The 20049-nt window shown below is 42.1% G+C and overlaps 3 protein-coding genes across 3 annotated transcripts; 2 read left to right on the top strand and 1 right to left on the bottom strand.

The window, feature by feature from the left end:
- The first annotated feature begins 5125 nt into the window (after nucleotides 1-5125).
- LOC6044183 (M-phase phosphoprotein 6) lies at nucleotides 5126-5838 on the top strand. Its single transcript, XM_001861691.2, has 2 exons — nucleotides 5126-5335; nucleotides 5395-5838. The coding sequence occupies exons 1-2, from the start codon at nucleotides 5226-5228 to the stop codon at nucleotides 5762-5764; spliced, it is 480 nt and encodes a 159-aa protein (XP_001861726.2). The 5' UTR covers nucleotides 5126-5225; the 3' UTR covers nucleotides 5765-5838.
- Nucleotides 5800-6958, bottom strand: LOC6044182 (ubiquinone biosynthesis O-methyltransferase, mitochondrial). The gene is made up of 2 exons (XM_001861690.2): nucleotides 6777-6958; nucleotides 5800-6716 (listed from the first exon to the last, which is right to left on the bottom strand). Exons 1-2 carry the CDS (start codon nucleotides 6827-6829, stop codon nucleotides 5906-5908), a joined length of 864 nt encoding a protein of 287 aa, XP_001861725.2. The 5' UTR covers nucleotides 6830-6958; the 3' UTR covers nucleotides 5800-5905.
- Nucleotides 6959-7477: 519 nt separating this feature from the next.
- Nucleotides 7478-19782, top strand: LOC6044181 (coiled-coil and C2 domain-containing protein 1-like). The gene is made up of 6 exons (XM_001861689.2): nucleotides 7478-7711; nucleotides 7800-9057; nucleotides 15813-16549; nucleotides 16695-16846; nucleotides 17206-17296; nucleotides 19351-19782. Exons 1-6 carry the CDS (start codon nucleotides 7649-7651, stop codon nucleotides 19468-19470), a joined length of 2421 nt encoding a protein of 806 aa, XP_001861724.2. The 5' UTR covers nucleotides 7478-7648; the 3' UTR covers nucleotides 19471-19782.
- Nucleotides 19783-20049: the final 267 nt, after the last annotated feature.

Below are 20049 nucleotides of genomic sequence, written 5' to 3'. Positions count from 1 at the left end.
TTGTGTTTCATATGTTTAAAGGACCTATTCAAAAGACTCTAAATGTTAAACAGTACAATTTATTAAAAATTATTACTTTTATTGCATGAACTGTTTGATAAACTGTTTATGTTGAATAAACACTGAAGTTACAATATAAGCAAAGTGTTTCTTTGGAAAAACTCGCGCTAGTTCCGCACGAGTTTCGCTGCCATCTTGGAACTGAAACTCTAGTGCCGCACTCGATATTTTTTCAGTTTCATGCGAGTTCCACGCACACTGACAAATGACGTTCGATTGAATCAAAACTGGCACCGACGAGTGCGGCACTCAGTGCCGCACCGGCACTTCAAATGAACGTACTATAATATTAAATCAAGTGAATTCTGCCATTTGACTATTCTGCCATTTGACTGTTCTGCCATTGGACTATTCTGCCGTTTGACTATTCTGCCATTTGACTGTTCTGCCATTGGACTATTCTGCCATTCAACTCTCCTGTGAATTATTTATTCTGCCATTTGACAATTTCTGCCATTTTAACTATTCTGCCATTCAACTCTTCTGCTAATTAATTATTCCGCCATTTGATTATTCTGCCATTTGGCTGTTCTGCCATTTGACTATTCTGCCATTTAACTATTCTGCCAACTAACTATTCTGCCGTTTAATTTTCTGCCATTTAATTTTCTGCTATTTATTTTTTCTGCTGATCAACTTTCTGCCATTTAATTTTCTGCTAATTAATTTTCTGCCAATTAATTTTTCTGCTTATTAACGTTCTGCCATTTAACTATTCTGCTTTTTAATTTTTCTGCCTTTTGATTTTTCTGCCTTTCGATTTTTCGGCTTCTTAATTTTCTGCTCATTGACCCTTTCTGCCGATTGACCTTTTCTGCCATATTATATTCTGCCATTTGACCTTTTCTGCCATTTATCATTCGGCCATTTATTTTTCTGCCGATTGAAATTTCTGCCATTTGGCATTCTGCCATTCGGCATTCTGCCGTTCGGTTTTCTGCCGATTGACCCGACCCCCTGTTCATCAATGCCGTCTTGGAACTCCTAACGGAACGGGAAGAGGAAGCCGTTGTCGGTGCAGCCCGTGCTTGAAACTTGCGAACAAGAAGGTACGACATGGTGACAAGGTTCAAGGCCGAATAGGAGAAGGATTGAGTGGCAGAGATGCCTCAGAATGCGAATCGAAAGATGAGGAACATTACTCGCGCGAAAGTGATCCAAGCTCCGCGAGCGGGCTTTCCCGGACCGGATGCCGCTTCAGCTACAGAGCTGGTGACTGCTGCCAACGTCGCCAATGCGTCGATGGCGTCGGTCGGAAAGTTCCAGGAGAAGCTGACCAACAAAAAGCAGGACCGCGGAATCGGCGTGAAGCGAAAGCACGCTCAATCACGCTGTCGGGCGAGAAGAAACGCATCCTGGAGATAGCAAGGTGCTGAAAAGAAGCCACCGGTAACACTGGAGCTACTGTCCACAATAAGAAGGGAACTGCCAGAGCAACGTAGGTTGCCGCGAAGAAGCACGCCACCCCCGTGGATGAAAAGAAAGCATTCGAGGCCAAGGTGCAGAAAGGTACCGTTTAGATTCGTGTCGTCGCTTTGTAGAGGGTCTAAGTATAATTTTCTAAATAAATAAGAGAATGCAAACACTCCATAATATGTAAACGCATCATTTAGTCTCTAGTAAAAACAAGAAAAGATCGGAGCAACTGCTTCAGATGTCCCCCTCCAGTCTCCCGACGATTATCATCTCCTAGACAGAATGAAACCGGATGATACAGCGACTCTTCTTAGAGATTTTCGTTTCGATCTTAATGACTACGGTTTCGATGTGCTTGCACCTTAAGAGCCGCTCAAACCTCCTGCTGCAAGAGCATGTCCTGATACGCCAGTCATCACGTGGTGCCAAGATCTATCGAGCGATTCGGGCTACAGCTCTCTCGACTTGCCGGAACGACGAAAGAGCTTCTCCTTGATCTCGCTGAATTCGCAGGCAATTTGAGTGGTGTGGCAATCCAGCAATGGGGTGTATCCTTTGGAGATCTGTCCGGGGAGGTTCTGCACGATTATCTGGGCGGCGATATATTTAAGTCATCGGCGACGTATCCACGACGCAGTTCCTTGAAGAACAAGTTCTTGGCGTTGTTTCTGGGCACGGCCTCCGGCAGGGATAGTGACGGCGACCGGGATGTTGCCGATCTTCTTGATGTAGGATGAGATTTTCTTCTTGATGTCCTGTTTGTACGTTGGCTCGGTCGAGTCCATTTTGTTGACATCGACGATCAGCTGTTTGAAGGTGAAGGCGATTCCTAGGGTATTCTCTCGTGTCTGTCCGTTTTTTTTAGAAATTTTGAAATCACCGGTACCGGCGGCAACGATCAGCGTGGCACATGTGATTCTAATGTATTTATTTGTAAACACGCTCTTCTGTCAATGTATATTGTATATTCATCAATTCCGCAACTCGGAAAAAAAATCATGAGGAAGACTGAGTAACTTTGAGCCACATTGAGTAATTTTGTAAAACTGAGTCACTCAGTTACTCTGTGTCCTACCCCTTGATCAATACCCTTTAAAAGGATACTGGTCTTGGAGCGGCGCGCTCACTAGCGACATCTATGGGTCATACAAATTGTTTGATACAGTAGCGCCATCTCTTGGTTATTTTTTTATACTGACATTAAGCAGATGTTTTGTCTCTAAAATAGTTTCAATTAGAATTTATTTCGATTTTTTACAAAATTATTTATCACGAGTTACGTTAGACGTTCATCGGCAGGAATAGGTTTCTGAGCATCGACATCTATCCGGACGTTCATCGGCAGGAATAGGTTTCTGAGCATCGACATCTATCCGGTAACGAAACGTCCATGCAATCCAGAATGATTTCCGTGCCGCTTTGTGGTTCTGCTCTGAGCTGTACCTGGTACAGGTTGTGTGCGCGCTTTTTTGTGGGAAAGAAAATAAACAGTAAATTGAAGTTTTAAAAATATTGATATTGTAGAACTTACTTCATTTGTCCTTTCCCGGTACCATGTCCAGCGCTGGCTGATTCTTCTAGGTCGTTCCACCGGAGTTAGTCCGCCTTAAGGCTAGTCTGCAGATCGGAAGGAAAGGGGTCAAGAAACAGCTTTACGAACAGCAGAACAAAGGAGAGGGAGCGATTTCTTGGGGCTTTTCTTCACCCTCTCTGACTTTTTTACGCTGCCGCTGCTTCCCATTTGAAATTTTTCTTGACCGGTTTCTTCCGAAGTGCCTACCTTACATTAGGTAGCATCCTTCGACGAAGACTTAACTGTTGCTCTTCTTTAGAACTGCAATCTGCTGACGAATGCAGCAAAGCAGATGGCGGGATTGCAGCTGGAGGTGTTTCGCAGCGCCGGGAACTTTCTAATACAGGGTAGGATGCTCTGTCGGATAGAGCACTGCTTAAATTCGTTGGTTGTGTATTTCGAGAGTTGTTCGTCCGGGTCGAAGATGATGGACGAAGAAACCGTCGGAAACAGACGGTCCAGCGGGATGGAAGCAGTCGGCTCAATAAACACCGATGTAATGCTGTCAGCGTTTTGTTCGTCGTTGATGAATTTGGTTCTGGTTCTGGCGAACTTAGCCCGGAACAGTTCCGGCAAACTTAAAGAGTTGACACGCGATGGCACGATCAAGATCTGACAAGTTCAAAACAAAAACTAGTTCCGATTTTCAAACGCAGGGCGGCGCCGCCATCGCTTGCAGTAAAGAAAGTACCCTTTTGAAAGGGTAAAGCCAGCGAAGTGTTTTCAAAGGGTGGTTTTCACCCTTTGAAAAGGGTAATCTGTACCCTTTTGCAAAGGGTAGAGCTCGGTTACCGTTTAAAAGGATACTTTAAACCCTTTCAACCGGTAACTTTATTTTTGAGTGTAGATCACGCGGTGATTGTTTGCAATAGGCTTGGTGAAAAAAAAAAAGAATATATAAAATTTACTTATTTTTTTGCAACTACGAATTATAGCAATGTATCAATAATTTGGTATTCGAAAAAAGTGTCCACGTGGTTTATGGATGGTCCCATTATAGTATTGAAAATTCCGAATTGCCGTATTATGCCGAATCTTGAAATTAAATGGATGGATTTTATAATGAAGTAATCCAAAGAGAAGTGGGTCTCGTGGCGCAGGGGTAGCGGCTTCGGCTGCCGATCTCGATGATGCTATGAGACGCGGGTTCGATTCCCGCCTTATCCACTGAGCTTCTATCGGATGGTTAAGTAAAACGTCGGTCCCGGTTTCTCCTGTCTCGTCAGAGGCGCTGGAGCAGAAATCCCACGTTAGAGGAAGGCCATGCCCCGGGGGGCGTAGTGCCAATAGTTTCGTTTCGAGAAATTCCATGCAATTACAGAGAAACCTCTTTTTAAGCGATGTGTTGCGTGATTCTAATTTGTCTATTTCTCTGGTACGACGCAACATTTTTGCAATTTACAGGTTTTGTTCAGATCTACAAAACGCCTTTTGAAGCTTGCTAAATATTGTATGGTTTAAGAGAAATCGACGAAACAAAAAGCGTAACGCCACCGCGTAAAAAGAGGTTTCTTTGTATCATTAAGGACCCAGATTCAAAAATACAAATATTAAAAAGAATATTTTAAAATATATTAATAAAAAATCAGAGAACAGAAAAAATAATTAAAGCTCAAATTTTAAACTAAAATATCGAAGAATTTAAGGATTTAAGAATTTAAGAATTTAAGAATTTAAGATTTAAGAATTTAAGAATTTAAGAATTTAAGAATTTAAGAATTTAAGAATTTAAGAATTTAAGAATTTAAGAATTCAAGAATTTAAGAATTTAAGAATTTAAGAATTTAAGAATTTAAGAATTTAAGAATTTAAGAATTTAAGAATTTAAGAATTTAAGAATTTAAGAATTTAAAAATTTAAGAATTTAAGAATTTATAGGTTGTTTGAGAATTATAAAAAAATATATTTCAACGTGTAATTTTAGATTTTTTATTTTTGGATACAACAGTTTTTAACCTTTTTTCAAGAGTTCATATCTGTACAGCAAAGTCTTTGATCTAAAATCGGGACTAATCTAGTACTGCAGTTCAGGACAAACCGGTTCGGATTGAACTGTCAAATTCAGCTGTTTTCCATTTCCCACTTGATTCGTAAATATTTACCTGTTTACACGTGCAAGTCGCAATTTCTGCACCGAATTTCCGATTCAAACCCGTATTTCCGCTCAAACCACAAAATGAGCAACAAAATGAACAAGATGAAGCTGTCCAAGGGCATCCTGGAGATGAAGTTCATGTCCCGGACGCGGGAGAAAATCGAAAAGGAAAAGGACGACGCCGAGGGCAGGTGAGTTTCGATAAAAATTATGTCGAGTTTGTAGGATTTCAAAATGTTCGCTTCCGCAGGGCTCTCTACTCGAACGAAATCACGGACAAGATGCTGCACGAGTCTTCAAAGTACGTGATCGAAACGAGTTACGTTCCGTGCGAGGATCTGATCGAGGGTCGGGTTAGTTACGGCGGGATGAATCCGGAAATTGAACGGATCATCGAGCTGGAGAAGAACAAGGACTTGGCGGCGCTGGTGGAGCGGGAAAAGGCGGCGGCCGCCGAGAAGCAGAAGCTCCGGATGGATGTTCCGGACGAGGAAATGGCTCGGTTTTACACGAGCGTTGTGAAGACGATGCACAAAAAGTACGACCGGAAGGACAAGCGCGTTCAGAGCATTTTGCCGTTGAACGTTAAGCGGATGCAGCGGCCAAAGGATGATGATTGAGTGAGGAAAACGGTAGATTGTAGATTTTAAGACTGTTTGGAAATATAAACTGGTATATTTGCTGCAAATACTTACGGTTCAAGCTAAGCTAGTTTATTTTCTGACCTGAGAAAAGAACAAACATCTAAATTACACGTCTTGTTACTCATCGACCGACTTGACCGCCTGCAGGGCGTAATTTATGTTCGTCTTCTTGCACCAGCTCCAGCTGTTCCGCCAGAACTCGTACGCCATCCCGTGGACCAGAATCGTCTCGCAGTTCAACGTTTTCAAGATGCGCTGCACATCCAACGGTGAAATAAACTTCTCCCAGTCGTGCGTATTCTCCGGAACCAGCTTCAGCAAGTACTCTGCGGCCACAATCCCCCCCAGCCATGAAGCCGTCGTTTTGTCCAACGTCGTAATGAAGATCGATCCACCCGGCTTCAATGCCATCACGCAATGCTCCAGAAAAGAAACCTTGTCCTGGACGTGTTCCAGCACTTCCGACGCCACCACCGCGTCGTACCGGTCCACATTGGCCTGGGCGTGCTCCTCAATTGTTTCCACCTCGTAGCGAATCTTTCCCGCAAGCTTACGGTCCAACTCCGCGTGTTCCCGCGCAACCTGAATCAACTTCTCCCCAGGGTCGATTCCAACCACGTTCGCTCGAATTCGTGCCAAAGCCTCGGTTAGTATTCCGCCCCCGCAACCCACCTCCAGTACGTTCAACCCACTGAGAACCTGCGGCGTTCGCATCTGTTCTTTCGGAACCAACCCCGTTGAAATTAGACCATCCCGGATTAGTGGAACTCGCAGCGCGTTCATCGAGTGAAGTCCTTTCAAAGGACCGGACGGAGTCCACCACTCTTCCGAGAGCTTTCCCAGAGTTTCCACTTCACGTTGGTCCACGTTGGGATGTGAGGAGTGGCCGGCTGTGGCGGCTTCTTGTGATAAACCACGCTGGGATGGGCTGAAATTTCGCGAACTTGTGAAATTTTCTGAAATTTTTTCCCTGAAATATTTTACATACCGGATTTTTGTGACTAGAGTTACAAATAGTCGAGTTGGTTTTAAGGAAAGCATCGCTGATAAAATTTAATGTTTTGCAAAGAAGGTAAATTCACAAATTATTTATGACTTTCGTTGAGTCAATTTCTTAATGTAAATTTCGATTTCAAATGCCGATCATAACAAAAACAATACGGGCACTGAAGTACTAGAGTCATTGAAGTACACTGCAAAAATAGACGAATCCAGTTTGAAATGGCCGCTAGGTGGCCAATGGTGTTAAAAATGACAGCTTCCATGTATTTGAATATGGGAGCTCAGGAAAACTCAATTTTTAAGCAATAAAATGATTATTTATGATAAAAGTATTGATTGATTAGGTGCACAAAATGTGTCCAGAATATTATTAAAATAAAAACAGTTCGAAAAATTTGCAATCGAGATAAGTACACCATTCGATTCAGCAGGAATTTTGGGCACCAAAAATATATAGTTTTCATATGTTAAGTATTTTATTTTAAAAGAAAATTAACAAAAAGTATGAAAATCCAGACATTTAGTATGGGAGCTGTCAAATCTCTCACCATCAAAAAGCAGCGTTGAGCTTTCGCTGGATTTGTCTATGCACATGTGCCATTATCCTGACAGCCAACCCAAAAACTGTTCCGTTTACCCCAACGAACCGGTTCCGTTTTTTGTTGTTGTTGACTCACCTGCGGCAATCGTGTTTGGCAGTTGCTCGCAGCTGACTGTGCGTGACAGAACATCAACACACAACTGCGAAATAAAAGTCTAAAAGTTTCTCCGATTTTTGCGTGAAATTCCAGTGCTCTTTTCGCGCTTTTCCAGTGCTAATAGTATGCTAATTTAGTCCATTTAAGTGAGCGTAGCAAAATGTTCAGCTTTGGAAAGAAGCCGGATCCGCCAAAGCGGGAGAAGAGACGCGACCCGAGCGAGGTTTGTAGCTTTTTCCTTCCAGAAGGACAAAGGATTAGTCATCAAACGGATTTCTTCGATTTTCTAATTTTCCCACCTTGCTTCACAGTTTGGCCTGTTTGGCATCGGTGACGATCTGGGGGATGACGGCGGCGACGACGATTTGGGAGACGAAGACGATGGGGACTTGGAGGCGGAACTGGCGGCGCTAACGGCCGGATCGTCCGGGCGGAAACCTCGGCCAAAGCCGAAACCCGCGGCGGGAGGGATTGTGGCTCCGGCGGCTTTGGACGCAATGATCGCTGCGAGTTTGCGGGATGTTGGAAGTGACGAGGAGGATGACGACGATGACGACTCGGAGCTGATGAACGAGCTGGCCGAGATTGCCGGTGGGGACGTTCCGGATGAGGTTCCGGAGAGGGCGTCCCCGGCGAAGAAGGCGGCATCGGCGGCGGGAGGGGTGAAGGATGTGCTGAAGACGCGGATTGAAATGTATACGGCCGCGGAGGACAATGCCAAGAAGGCGGAAGATTCGGGAAAGGCCAGGCGGTTTAATCGAGGGCTGAAGACGTTGAAGGATTTGCTGAAGCAAGCGGAAGCTGGGAAGGCGGTGGATCCGAGCGAGATTCCTCCGGAAGTCAGCGTGAAGGGCGCTTCCGATCCTCCTGCTCCAAAGCCTGAATCGCCGAAAGAGGAAGTTGTGCCTCCGGTTCCGACGAGACGAGCTCCCGCTCCACCACCGTCGGATCCTGCGCCAGTGTTTGAATCAACGTCGACGTCAAAACCCCCGGAACCTGCTCCAACTCCCGTGGAGAATCCCCAACTGGCGATGCTTCAAGAGCGAAAAGCTCAATACAAAGCGGCCGCCCTCGAGGCCAAGAAAGCCGGCAACTCCGAGCAAGCCATCAAGTTCATAAAGATCGTCAAGCAGTTCGACATGGTCATTCAAGCGCTAGAAAACGGCCAGGACATAGATCTGAGTAAAATGCCTCCGCCTCCGATGGCCGCCGCCGTCGCCCCACCTGTTCCTCCTCGTCAAAACCGTAAAGAAGAAAACACCACCCAGAAGGAAGCCGAAGTGCCTGCGGTCGTCGTCGAAACTACCCCGGAAGAGGGGGGCGACGATGCTGCGCCGGAAGAGGTGCTCATCCAGGCCAGTTCCGTGATGGAGGCGCTCCAGCAGCGGTTGGAGATTTACAAGGCGAGTGAGAAATCCGCCAAGGACGAGGGCAACAGCTCGAAAGCCCGCCGAATGGGACGCATCGTGAAGCAGTTTGAGGACGCGATTAAGCTGCACCGGGCGGGGAAGCCGCTTCCGCTGGACGAGCTGCCGACGCCGCCCGGGTACGGGCCGATTCCGGTGGAGGGTGAGTGATGAGATTTAAGTAGCATACGAATCCGATTCATAATTGTATCAGCCAAAGTGCTTTTCAAACACGGACGTAAACTTTAAGTACTTAAAAATCGTAAAATGTAGTCATAAGACTGTTTTACCAAAGTATGAAAATTTATCTTACCTTAATTCATTTGGCGCTTTTCTTGATTTTAATTCACCTTTATCGCTTGGTTGCAATTTCAAGAAACGCATTTTTGACCGAGCAGACTAGTCTCGCGAGGCATTGCCTATGTCTGATGTTGTCAATTGGTTGAACGCTTCCAACACATAAGACAAGATATCGTCCAAATCTTTAACCGCTTTGTCTATTCGTCTAGTACCTTACGCATTAAATTCGTCTTGAAGGCTGCTGGACGTTCCGGTGAACATTTTAATGTCAACAAACAGATGAAAGATGTGCTTGTAGTTTCCTCTGTCAAAGCGCATGCCCAAAAGGCTCGTAACCTCAAGTATGGCCTTGATTTCGGCCCTCTTCTAAGTCACATTCTCGTTGCAGCGCAACTTGGCACATTTATAGAATTTTTCAACGCTTTTCCAACAAGATGACACAAACGGCAAGGGAAATTTATCCGTTGCTTATAACGAGTCCCGTCTATCAATTCGGCTTTTGCGAAACAAAACAGTTTGACAGGAGATTGTACATTTTTAATATTGGCTACTAGATTGAATTCATAAGCATCCCCTAAAAAATCATGACGTATACAAAAACAACGCCTGCTACAATTAAGAAAATCCAACCATAACAACCGTAAAGCGTTAATGGCCGCCTTCTCAAAGTCCGTGATGATCCAAGCGCTCAGGTTCCACATTGATTTCGCTAGCAACCCATCTTGCTCGTTGAAACAGTTTCTTTTGCGCACCAATTGAAATTGTCGTTTTCACTTTGAGTAAAAAGAAAACTTGTTCAATGATCTGATCTAAAACATACTTTGAGTTCCGTAGTAACAGTTCAATAAGGCGAATCTGCATTTGTAAACAAGCAGTCTATCCCCCTCTTACTTGACGTTAACTGGCCCTTGAGGAAAAGAGATAGACTGTTTGTTTACTCTCGCAGATTCGTCTTTTGAACTGTTACTACGGAATTTGCTGCTTAATATACCAGAGTCGCCACATTCCCTGGTCGTCGCTCACGTGTGCTAGCAGACTGACGTTTCAGCATCAATCGGTATTTCGTGTTTCCAACCGAAACGAGTTTCGGTTTTCCTTTATTTGAGACCAGTATTTCATACGCCATGTTTCTTGAAAATGTTCTTGCCTTTCGCTGCTTTCCGTCTTGCTAGCTTAAAACTTCGACTGAAATAGTAATTTATGCAACAAGTTGCAAAAAAAGGATTTTTTCAGCACGAGTCTTACATTTTAAATACGAAGAGTGCTGAAAAATCAAGTTTTGCAACGAGTTCCATACAACATTTGCAATCCCAAAAAAACACACACTGAGTGAAATTTTCTGTCAAATTTTCATGTATTTTGTCAATAAATCGTTTAAATAAAAAAAATGTTGAAAATTGTTACTTTTCGAAACAAGTGCTGAAAAGTTCAACTTTTCAGCACCCATTTGAGTGCTGAAAAGTAGAACTTTTCAGAATTTATTTTGAAAAATGTTGCCATTCGATTCTGTTTTTTTTTGGTACAGAAAAGTAGGCTATTTCGTCGTTCAAGAATGACAGGAAAAGTATGTAGTTTCACGACGGAATTGCAAAAATGATTTTCAATCTGACCTTTTCCTACGATTAAATGTGAATTCGTTTTCAATTTCAGTTCAGTTCCTAATAATTATTTTTTATGGATCGAATATTTAAAGAGTTGATTTCATTTGAAATATTGAATAATTTCCTAAAATTTTCTAAAAAAATAAAAAAAACTATGAACGAATGTTTGAACTTAAAAAATCTGAGTTAAGGGGTTACATACATGTTGAAGATCACAAAATTTCATGTTTCAGAAAATTTATTAAATCAACTTAAAAATGATTTTCAATCACTCCTGAAAGTTTCATGAAGATATTTTATGTGTTCAAAACACTTTCCACAATTTTGACCACCAAATTCATGATCTGCACTCATAGTGCAGTGTCTGGAATTCTGCTGCTGGACTCAACCAGCTGATCGTCGTCGGATTAGGCAAAGACAATAGCTTGCCTGTCCGAGCCTTTCTACGCTAATTCGCTTCGATCAGCTGGTCTTGTACAGTAGCAGAATCAGAACAATTAGACCGTCGTTGCGATCACTTCGCACTCCTCGCACCCTCGTCCACAGACTGGACTTGGTGGTGCAGTGATATTTGTTTTGTATTTTTGTGACGAATAAAAGTCTTGTGTTTTCGTTATCCTGCGTGTTTCACTGCATCGGCCAGCATCCGTAATTAACATTATGATTTAAGTAAGTTACATACGATTTAAACTGCAAATTTTGCCATGCGCAAAGCGAACTGTCAAATTTCGCGAGCGTTTTTCTCTGAACACAGAGTTGATTTGCGGGTGCCACGATATCTCGAGATGAGATGGACAAAATTGGCTGAAATTTGGGGTGAAGATTCGCAAGACATATCTCGTGTGCATGACGAAGCCCGATTTTGAAATTTTGCATTTAAAAAAAAAACTTTCGACTTTTTATATGGAAAACATAAAATATTTTTATCTTTTTTCAAAATTAACTTTTTGAAAATCGTCCTTCGTCATGCACACAGGACCGGTTTAACGAGTCTTTACCAAAATTTTGACCCGATTTGGTTAGTGCAGTAATGAGATATCGTGGCACCCGTTTTTTTTTGAAAATGCTAACTTCATATAGCTGTATCTCGGCAATGATACAACCAAATGTCTTCAAATTTATTTTGTTAATAGTTAAAAATGTATATTTTAATGTCCTGAAAACAGATTTAAAAAAAGTTTAAGTTTGTGCTCAAACCAACCTCTGACATTTTTGCCGATTTACATGTATGTAACCCCTTAAGCAAGTCGTTTTCATTAAAAAATAAAAACAATAAAAAGAACTGCTCATGTTTGAATGTATGGAAAAACACAAAAAATGTTAATAATTGTGGATGTGTTAAAGAATAGATGAGTTTTATTCATGTTTTTTTAAGTCAAACTTTTTCATGTTTCCATCTTAAAAAAACGGCTCATGTTTCAAAAGAATGCCATCCAAGTTTGTTAAAGTCACACATGTTTACCTTTTACAAACAGTAAAATAGAACACAAAAATTGTTGATGTTGGGAAGCTAAATTAATTTTCCAAGATTCAATGAAAGATTAATTCACTCCTTAAACTTCATAAATTGAATTCTCGAGTATATCGCAACATCTTGCACAAACGAAGTAGTCTCGTGAGTAGTCTTCTTTTTTTGACAACTTTTTCACTGAGATATCGAGGGATTTTATTTATATAATTTATATGTAGATATTTATATACCGTAAACTGGGGTGACTTTGATAGCCCGGGGTGACATTGATAGAAATTTGATTTGACCACTAATTTTGATACATCCAAAGTAACAGTCACATTTTTGCTTAAATGTTCGATAGTAAGCTATCCCTTAATGATTACGTACTCAAAATTCTCAAAAATGTTTAGATATTAATTTGAAAGGCATTTGAAAAACCTATCAAAGTCACCCCGGGCTATCAAAGACACCCCAGTTTACGGTACTTTTGCTTAAAATCCTTCTTTTTCAACCTAAAATGCTCAATATCAATCAAATGTCAAGTATCTTCTACGGAAACTTTTACAGTGAGGATGTTGTTTTTAGGGTTCATGATGGGTGTAGTCCTGTTTATTTTGGGCCTTCCTACATCAAGCGCATAGTCGGCTTTCTTGTGGGTGAACGTGTTCAGGGTTGTCAATTCATGACTGGATTTCATCGTTCGAATTAAAGGAAACCACTTCAGAAGATACTCGTTGAAACTCGAAAGCCGTTTTTGAGTTCTTTAAAAAGACTACTGAACAGCGAAGATACTTTTCTTTTTGTGTTGTTTTTTCGTCGTTATAAGTTCCTCCTCGTGTTAAATTAAACTGTTTTCACACGTCCAACCAAAAGCATTCCTATTGGTCACGCAAAAAAAGTGAGAAATTGATGGTGTATCCATCGGGATTGTCGCCATCACTGCATATCACGGTCGTAATGCGGTCAATATCTGCTCCCCATGCTGATTTTCCTAAGATTTTGCCAAACAGAAAATCTCAAACGAGGTGCACCACCGGGAACCATCTTTGCCGAAAAACCCCTGTCAGGATGGATGACGGTGACCATGTTATTCAAGTGGTTCGACCATTTCTTGTGATTCTCATCCTGAACAGGCATAGTTCCCCTATCACGTCGTGGTTTTTATTGAAGTGAAAAATTTAACGGTAATCAGCATTCCACCACACTGTAGCCACAAGCTTCAACCGCTTGACGTGAACTGAAAACATTTTTTGCGCAAGTTTCCGAGCCGTTTCTGAAGGCAATTCCCTAACTCGAAAGCCATCACTATCAACGAAAGTGAGTGCGCTGCTTGATTACTTGGACACTACATAGAAACCACAAATCACAATGGAAGAGTTGGATAGCAGCGATATCTAGAAAGATTTTGCTGATGTTGGTTTCGTATCATGAAGTATCAGTTCCTCGAGAAGTACTTGGTTTTCCATCATTATTATATGCACTCTAGGTACTTGAAGTTCACGTCCGTGTTAGGGAAGCGCTTAGTAAAAAAACGTAAATTTGATGCATTCTAGATACTTGATCTATCCCACGGTATTAGGGTAATTCTCTACCAACTCACACGAAATCGGCAAAAGTTGCCCCGACCCCTCTTCGATTTGCGTGAAACTTTGTCCTAAGGGATAACTTTTGTCCCTGATCACGAATTCGAGGTCCGTTTTTTGATATATCGTGACTGAGGGGCGGTACGACCCCTTTCATTTTTGAACATGCGAAAAAAGAGGTGTTTTCAATAATTTGCAGCCTGAAACGGTGATGAGATAGAAATTTGGTGTCAAAGGGACTTTTATGTAAAATTAAACGCCCGATATAATGACGTACTCCGAATTCCGAAAAAAACGTATTTTTCATAAAAAAACACTAAAAAAGTTTTTAAAATTCCCATTTTCCGTTACTCGACTTAAATTTTTTTTTGGAACATGCCATTTTATGCGAAATTTAATGTACTTTTTGAATCTACATTGACCCAGAAGGGTATTTTTTCATTTAGAACAAAATTTTTCATTTTGCGAAAACTCGTGATGTTTATAAGCAAACCCTTAATGTTTGTGTTATTGTCCCATTAAAATTTGTGTTATTGTCTGCTCTACAACTTTGAAGAGCATTGTTACACTCTAAAAAATAACCATGCAAAGTTAGAAAAAAACGCGAAATTTTAAAATGAAAAATGTTGTTCTAAATGAAAAAATGACCCTTCTGGCCGTCTGGGTCAATATAGATTCGAAAAATACTTTAAATTTTAAAACTATTTTAGTATTTTTTTCGATGAAAAATACGTTCAGGCTGAAAATTCTTTTTTTCGCATGTTCAAAAATAAAAGGGGTCGTACCGCCCCTCCGTCATAAGATATAAAAAAACTGACCTCAGATTCGTGATCAGGGACAAAAGTTACCCCTTAGGACAAAGTTTTGCGAAAATCGAAGAGGGGTCGTGACAACTGCTGTGTGAGTTGGCGTAGAATAACCCCCTAGGGAAACGTCATTTTGCTTTCGAATTCTTAACATTTTTTTAAAATTGAATTATTTTTATAGCAAAACTATTCTGCCAATATTTCGAAACAAATGGTGTAAAAGTCGCGCTTCAAACTATTTCAAGCAAATCGTTTTGCGCGTTGAAGATTGCCAAACTCAACTCGTGTTTAGTTTGTTCAAATTAAGAAATAATTATTATAATTTATTCAGGGTGGCCACCAGAGTCTCGGCCCGAAACTTCAAACACGAACAAAAGCAGCGAACCAAAGATTGACAATGACGTTTTGGAATTTTGACAGTTTGGAACGCACGAATTACCCCATTATCGGTTTCCCGCATGGGTGATGTGGAAATTGTTGCACATTGCTGAATTTGGGAATTTTGCCACTTATTTTAATTTATGCTAAATTTAAAAAAATAAAACACGAATCTACGGCGAATCGATGAGCAAACTAAAGATACACTAAAGGCACGATGATTTGATGCGCAATCTTAATCAGAATCGCGATAAAAGATGTTTAAATTGAAAAATAATAATAAAACAAATTCTGATCTGGAATTTAACGAAATTTTGTCTGTTTTGGAGAACTTAATGTTATTGCACAATAGTTATAGCTTTTTTTACAAAAAAGTAAATTTTTCGATTCGTCCACAAACAATCCCATGTTTGTAAACAAACGACGCCATATTGCCAATCTTGTTCGGTAGCTCATATCAGGCCATCGCCGGGGCCCTGGTGGCCACTAAAGTCGGAAAATTCGAAAAGTAAAGATAATTTGCCAAAATCTGGCCAAAATTATTTTCTTTCTTTTAAGTATTTTTTTTATTTACGTATTTCAAATAAGTTTTGTTCAGTTCATCTGAAGTACTTCACGACTTAACTTTAAATTGAAGGTTTTTTCAACATTTTTTTTATCTATTTGAAAAAGGGTAAAAAGTCTAATGAAAGGGCTGTCTAAAACATTAAAAATCCTGATAAATATTGGTTGAACTACATAATATTTTTTATGAATCAAAAGATTCAAATAATCAAAAAAAAATATTTTTGTTACAGGTGCAGCAGCTCCCGCTCCAGCTCCATCTCCAGCCCCTTCCCCACGACCAGTTCCAAAAGCCCCAACCCCTGCCACTTCCCCGGTGGCCGGCCCTAGCAAGGAAGTCCCAAAAGCCGCCCAAACCACCAACGATCGCCAGATTGCAGCACTCCTCGAGCGGCAAAAGGAGTTCCGCCAGGCCGCAGTCGAAGCCAAGAAAGCCGGAGAACTCGAAGAAGCCAAGGAATATCTGCGCGTCTTCAAGGGGCTGGAAAAGCTTATCGAAACTGCCCGCGGCGGCATCCCGATCGACATGAACACCGTCCCAATCGCCCCCGCCAAGCGTGCCTCACTCGAAGACTCGTTCACCATCGTAGCGCAGGAAGACTGCGATCCGAGCGGCGAATCGGACGTGGATCTCAACACCCGGCTCGAGGAGCAGCTGTCGCGGCAGCTGATCATGTGCCGGAACACGAGGGACCACCACCGGGCGATGGGCGATGTGGCGGGCACGAATCGGTTTGAAAATCTCGCGCTCAGTGTTCAGAAGGATCTGGACTTTGTCCGGTTGACGCACAAGAAGCGGCTGCCGGTGCCGAAGTTCCACTACGAGGCGAAGCAGTTCAACGTGGTCAAGTGTAACACGGATTTGAGCGACAACGAGGTGGAGGTGCTGGTGGCGAGGGGAATTAACTACAGTGTGCCGAATCCGCGGGAGGTGGACACGTACGTGAAGATGGAGTTCCCGTATCCGCAGGTGATTGTTGTGTATAAAATAAAAATATATATTTATGATATAAGTATATACAAGGGTATTTCAAACAAAAAAAGTTTTCACATTACGGCAAACGTAGGTTTAGTCACCCAAACGGCACTAAATCGTTTTCTCCCTCTTCCCCCAGGACGATCCCTTCAAGGTGAAAACCGGCCTCATCAAGGACACCGACAACCCGGAGTACAACCACCGGCAGATCATCGAAATCGATCGCAAATCACGCGCCTGCCAGCGAATCTTCAAACGTCAGGCCCTCAAGTGCGAGGTCTTTTCCAAAGGGTACGGCATGCCTCCTATAATCAAATCAAATTGCATTTCACTGTTTCATTGCGTGCCTGTCACCTAGAGCACGAGAGAGCACATCAACTTCTATCTCGTTTCTTTCGCGGCTGGGTGCGATTTTTTGCACGACTTTTTTCAAATCCATTTCCACCGCCAGGTCAATCGAAGCCACTTTTCAATTCTATTCTTTCCCCTCTCATTTCTCTTATTTTCGGTTTCTGCATGCAATGCGAAACGTTTCGGAAAAATGCGAATAGCTGTTGGAGTGCTCGCTGGAGCTGTTGTTGTTGTTGTTCTTGTTGCCATTGCCGCCGCTGGCCGTCGTCACAATCGTCAAGTGTTTTTTCCTGTTTCAGAGGTTTCCTCCGGTCCGATACGCTGATCGGAACGGTCACGGTGAAGCTGCAGCCACTCGAGACGCAGTGCGAGATTCATGACTCGTTCCCGGTACGTATTTTGGGAATGTGAAAGCAAAGGGTGACTGTTCTTGGCGCGAAAGGGGGTCAAGATTGAGTGAAATTAATGGCGATGAAGTTAGATTTGGTTGGAAGATCTCGAATATTGTCTACAAATTTAAAACATCGTCGTTGCAAATGATCACGGTGAACCAATAGAATTAGCATTTCTCTATCGACGACGTCAACTTCAAGTACCTAAGTATTAGCGTTTAGTACCTCTCGATATGAATTAAACTGGCATAACTTCTTTGGAATCGCTAAATTGTCGCAACGTTGATAAATAGTTTCGTGTGTACTTGTTTATTTCTTTTATAGCAAATATATTAACATTGATGTCGTTTTTCTAGAATTTCTTGTCATCATTTTAGCAGTGAAAACGCCGAAAACGTCATGCTTTAGATGGACGAAGTTACGTTCAATGAGCACACGTGGACGCTAGAGAACCCAAGGGTGGTGTTCAATGAGACTCATAACCAGCGGAAGTACTCGGTGAACGGTTAGGTAGGAATCGTCGAGAGTCACTTGATCGGCGATCCTTAACTGGAACATATTTTGGATTTTCTCGATCATCAGCTACCTGCCTTTCTTGCGGACGTGTCAATGCTGATGAATCAACAAATGATCTTCCAGCAGGATGGAATGCCTCCCCAATCTACCATCTCCGTTCGACAATACTTGTCAAGAACATTTGAAGCACCGTGTATCAGAAAAAATGGCCCCGTTCCTTGGCCAGCGCGTAGTTCAGACCCTTGGTCTTTGGGCGGACGAGAGTACGTTCACGCGCGATGGTGTATTCAATATTCACAATGAGCACACGTGGCCGCTAGAAAACCCATGTGTGGTGTTCAAGAAGACTCGTAACCAGAGGAAGTTCTCGACGGAAGTAGCTTTATTGGTCCGCATATCTTGACTCGAAATGTATCTACATTTTCTCGAACATGAGCTACCTGCCCTTCTTGCGGACGTGTGCCGATGCAGATGTAACAACAAATGATCTTCCAGCAAGACGGAGTGCCTCTACCATCTCCGTTTGAGAATATTTGAAGCACCATGGCTCGGGAGAAATGGACCTGTTACTTGCCCAGCGCGTAGTCCAGTTTGTTTTCTTTGCAGCACTGAAAGTAAGGGAGAACCTCAGTGAAGAAGTTAAGCGTAGGTTGGAATTTTGCAAAATGCAGGAGGTCACTCCGAACATCTAAAATAAACCCTTTCACAATAAAAAGTCATAGAAGTTACGACTTAACGGGAATGCCGTTACTAGGTACTTGAAGTTTACGTCCGTGTTGAGGAAGCGCATAATTGGTGGAATATTTTATGCTATGTAGGTACTTGACCTCGGACGTCAATGTTAGGAAAGCGTTTGCTTGAAAATTTTCTGCGTTTTAAAAACATTTACAAAATTGAATTGTTTCGATAGTAAAACTATTTTGTCAACTTAAAAATTCTCTCTCCTCTAGATGAACAAACGCACTCTCTAACCACCAATCTCTTTCGCCACGCACAATGCGTCCATCACTGTTTTCTCTAAGTGCCCTTCTATCGCTCTATCGCGTTATTCGAACTAGAGAGCCTATATGGAGAGGCGAAATGTCACTCTCAGGGTTCCAATTGAACTGTCAAATCGGGGTTCCAATCGAGCAACAAGGTCATGTAAGAGCAAGGTCGGAATCAATTTAAAATCATTTTGGCAAAAAAACGAGACTTATAACAATCAAAAGTATTGTAAAACTGTTGTTGATGATAATCTTATAGTTTTTGTTATGTTTGTGCTTGTTCGGTACAAGAAAAGTGCCAGCACCAAAGAAAAACTACAAGTTTTTCAACCTTTAATTTGAATGACTTTGAGTGTTTGAAATTTCTCCCAGAACATTTCATTTCCCTATGTAGGTCCCTAATTCGAACGACTGCTTCTAAGCCAGAATTGAAAAAAAAAGAATCGCTGAATATTTTTCCCACACCAAGTCCATTCCATTCTATCTCTCTAACGCGTCTACCTCTTCTTTTTTTTGTTTTCCATTCATTCATCGTGGCCACATCCCGCAGCTGATGGACGGTCGCAAAACGGTTGGCGGCAAGCTGGAGCTGAAGATTCGCGTCCGGAACCCGATCCTGGCGAAGCAAATCGAGCAGATCAACGAAAAGTGGCTGATTATCGATGCATGAATTCCGTCCGGCGGTGGTCCACAGCTGACGTGTGTGGACGGTGAAGCCTTGATGCCCGCTTGACGCAATCAATACAGTAGGTGTAGGAAGCCCGTCGCTATGCTGCTGTTGGTGTTGGAGGGCGCGCTCCAACGATTCAATATTGTTCATTGCCCGTGTCTGGAATTGTGCGTTATCCGTTTTTTAGTTATTTTTTCCTCCATCTGTTGTGAGAGTATTTGTAAGAGGATTTAATCCTGCCGAACCGGAGGGACGATCGACTTTGTGATAGAAGTATGTGAAAGTGAATAAACGTTGTCATATTGCAATAAATCTGGGGTTGTGTTTGTTTTGTTATTTATTTAATCCGAATCTTTCATAATCCGGCTCTTGCTCTAGCTGATTCTAAACATTATTTAACCAACTTAAATTATTTTTATGTTGAAATTTTTACCAATGTTCGCATTTGTTCATTTCTCAAAACAAACATAATTTTTTTCAGGCATTTCGACAAATCGACGTTGTCGTGCTATCTTGTCGCACGTCACTTTATGACGTTCCGATAAAAATCGCGTTTTAATGTTTGACCTTGAATAAACA

Source organism: Culex quinquefasciatus, chromosome 2 (assembly GCF_015732765.1).
Source record: "Culex quinquefasciatus strain JHB chromosome 2, VPISU_Cqui_1.0_pri_paternal, whole genome shotgun sequence".
NCBI classification, from domain to species: Eukaryota; Metazoa; Arthropoda; class Insecta; order Diptera; family Culicidae; genus Culex; species Culex quinquefasciatus.
The sequence above is the reverse complement of the archived record's forward strand: the minus strand, read 5'-3'. Positions and strand labels throughout refer to the sequence as shown.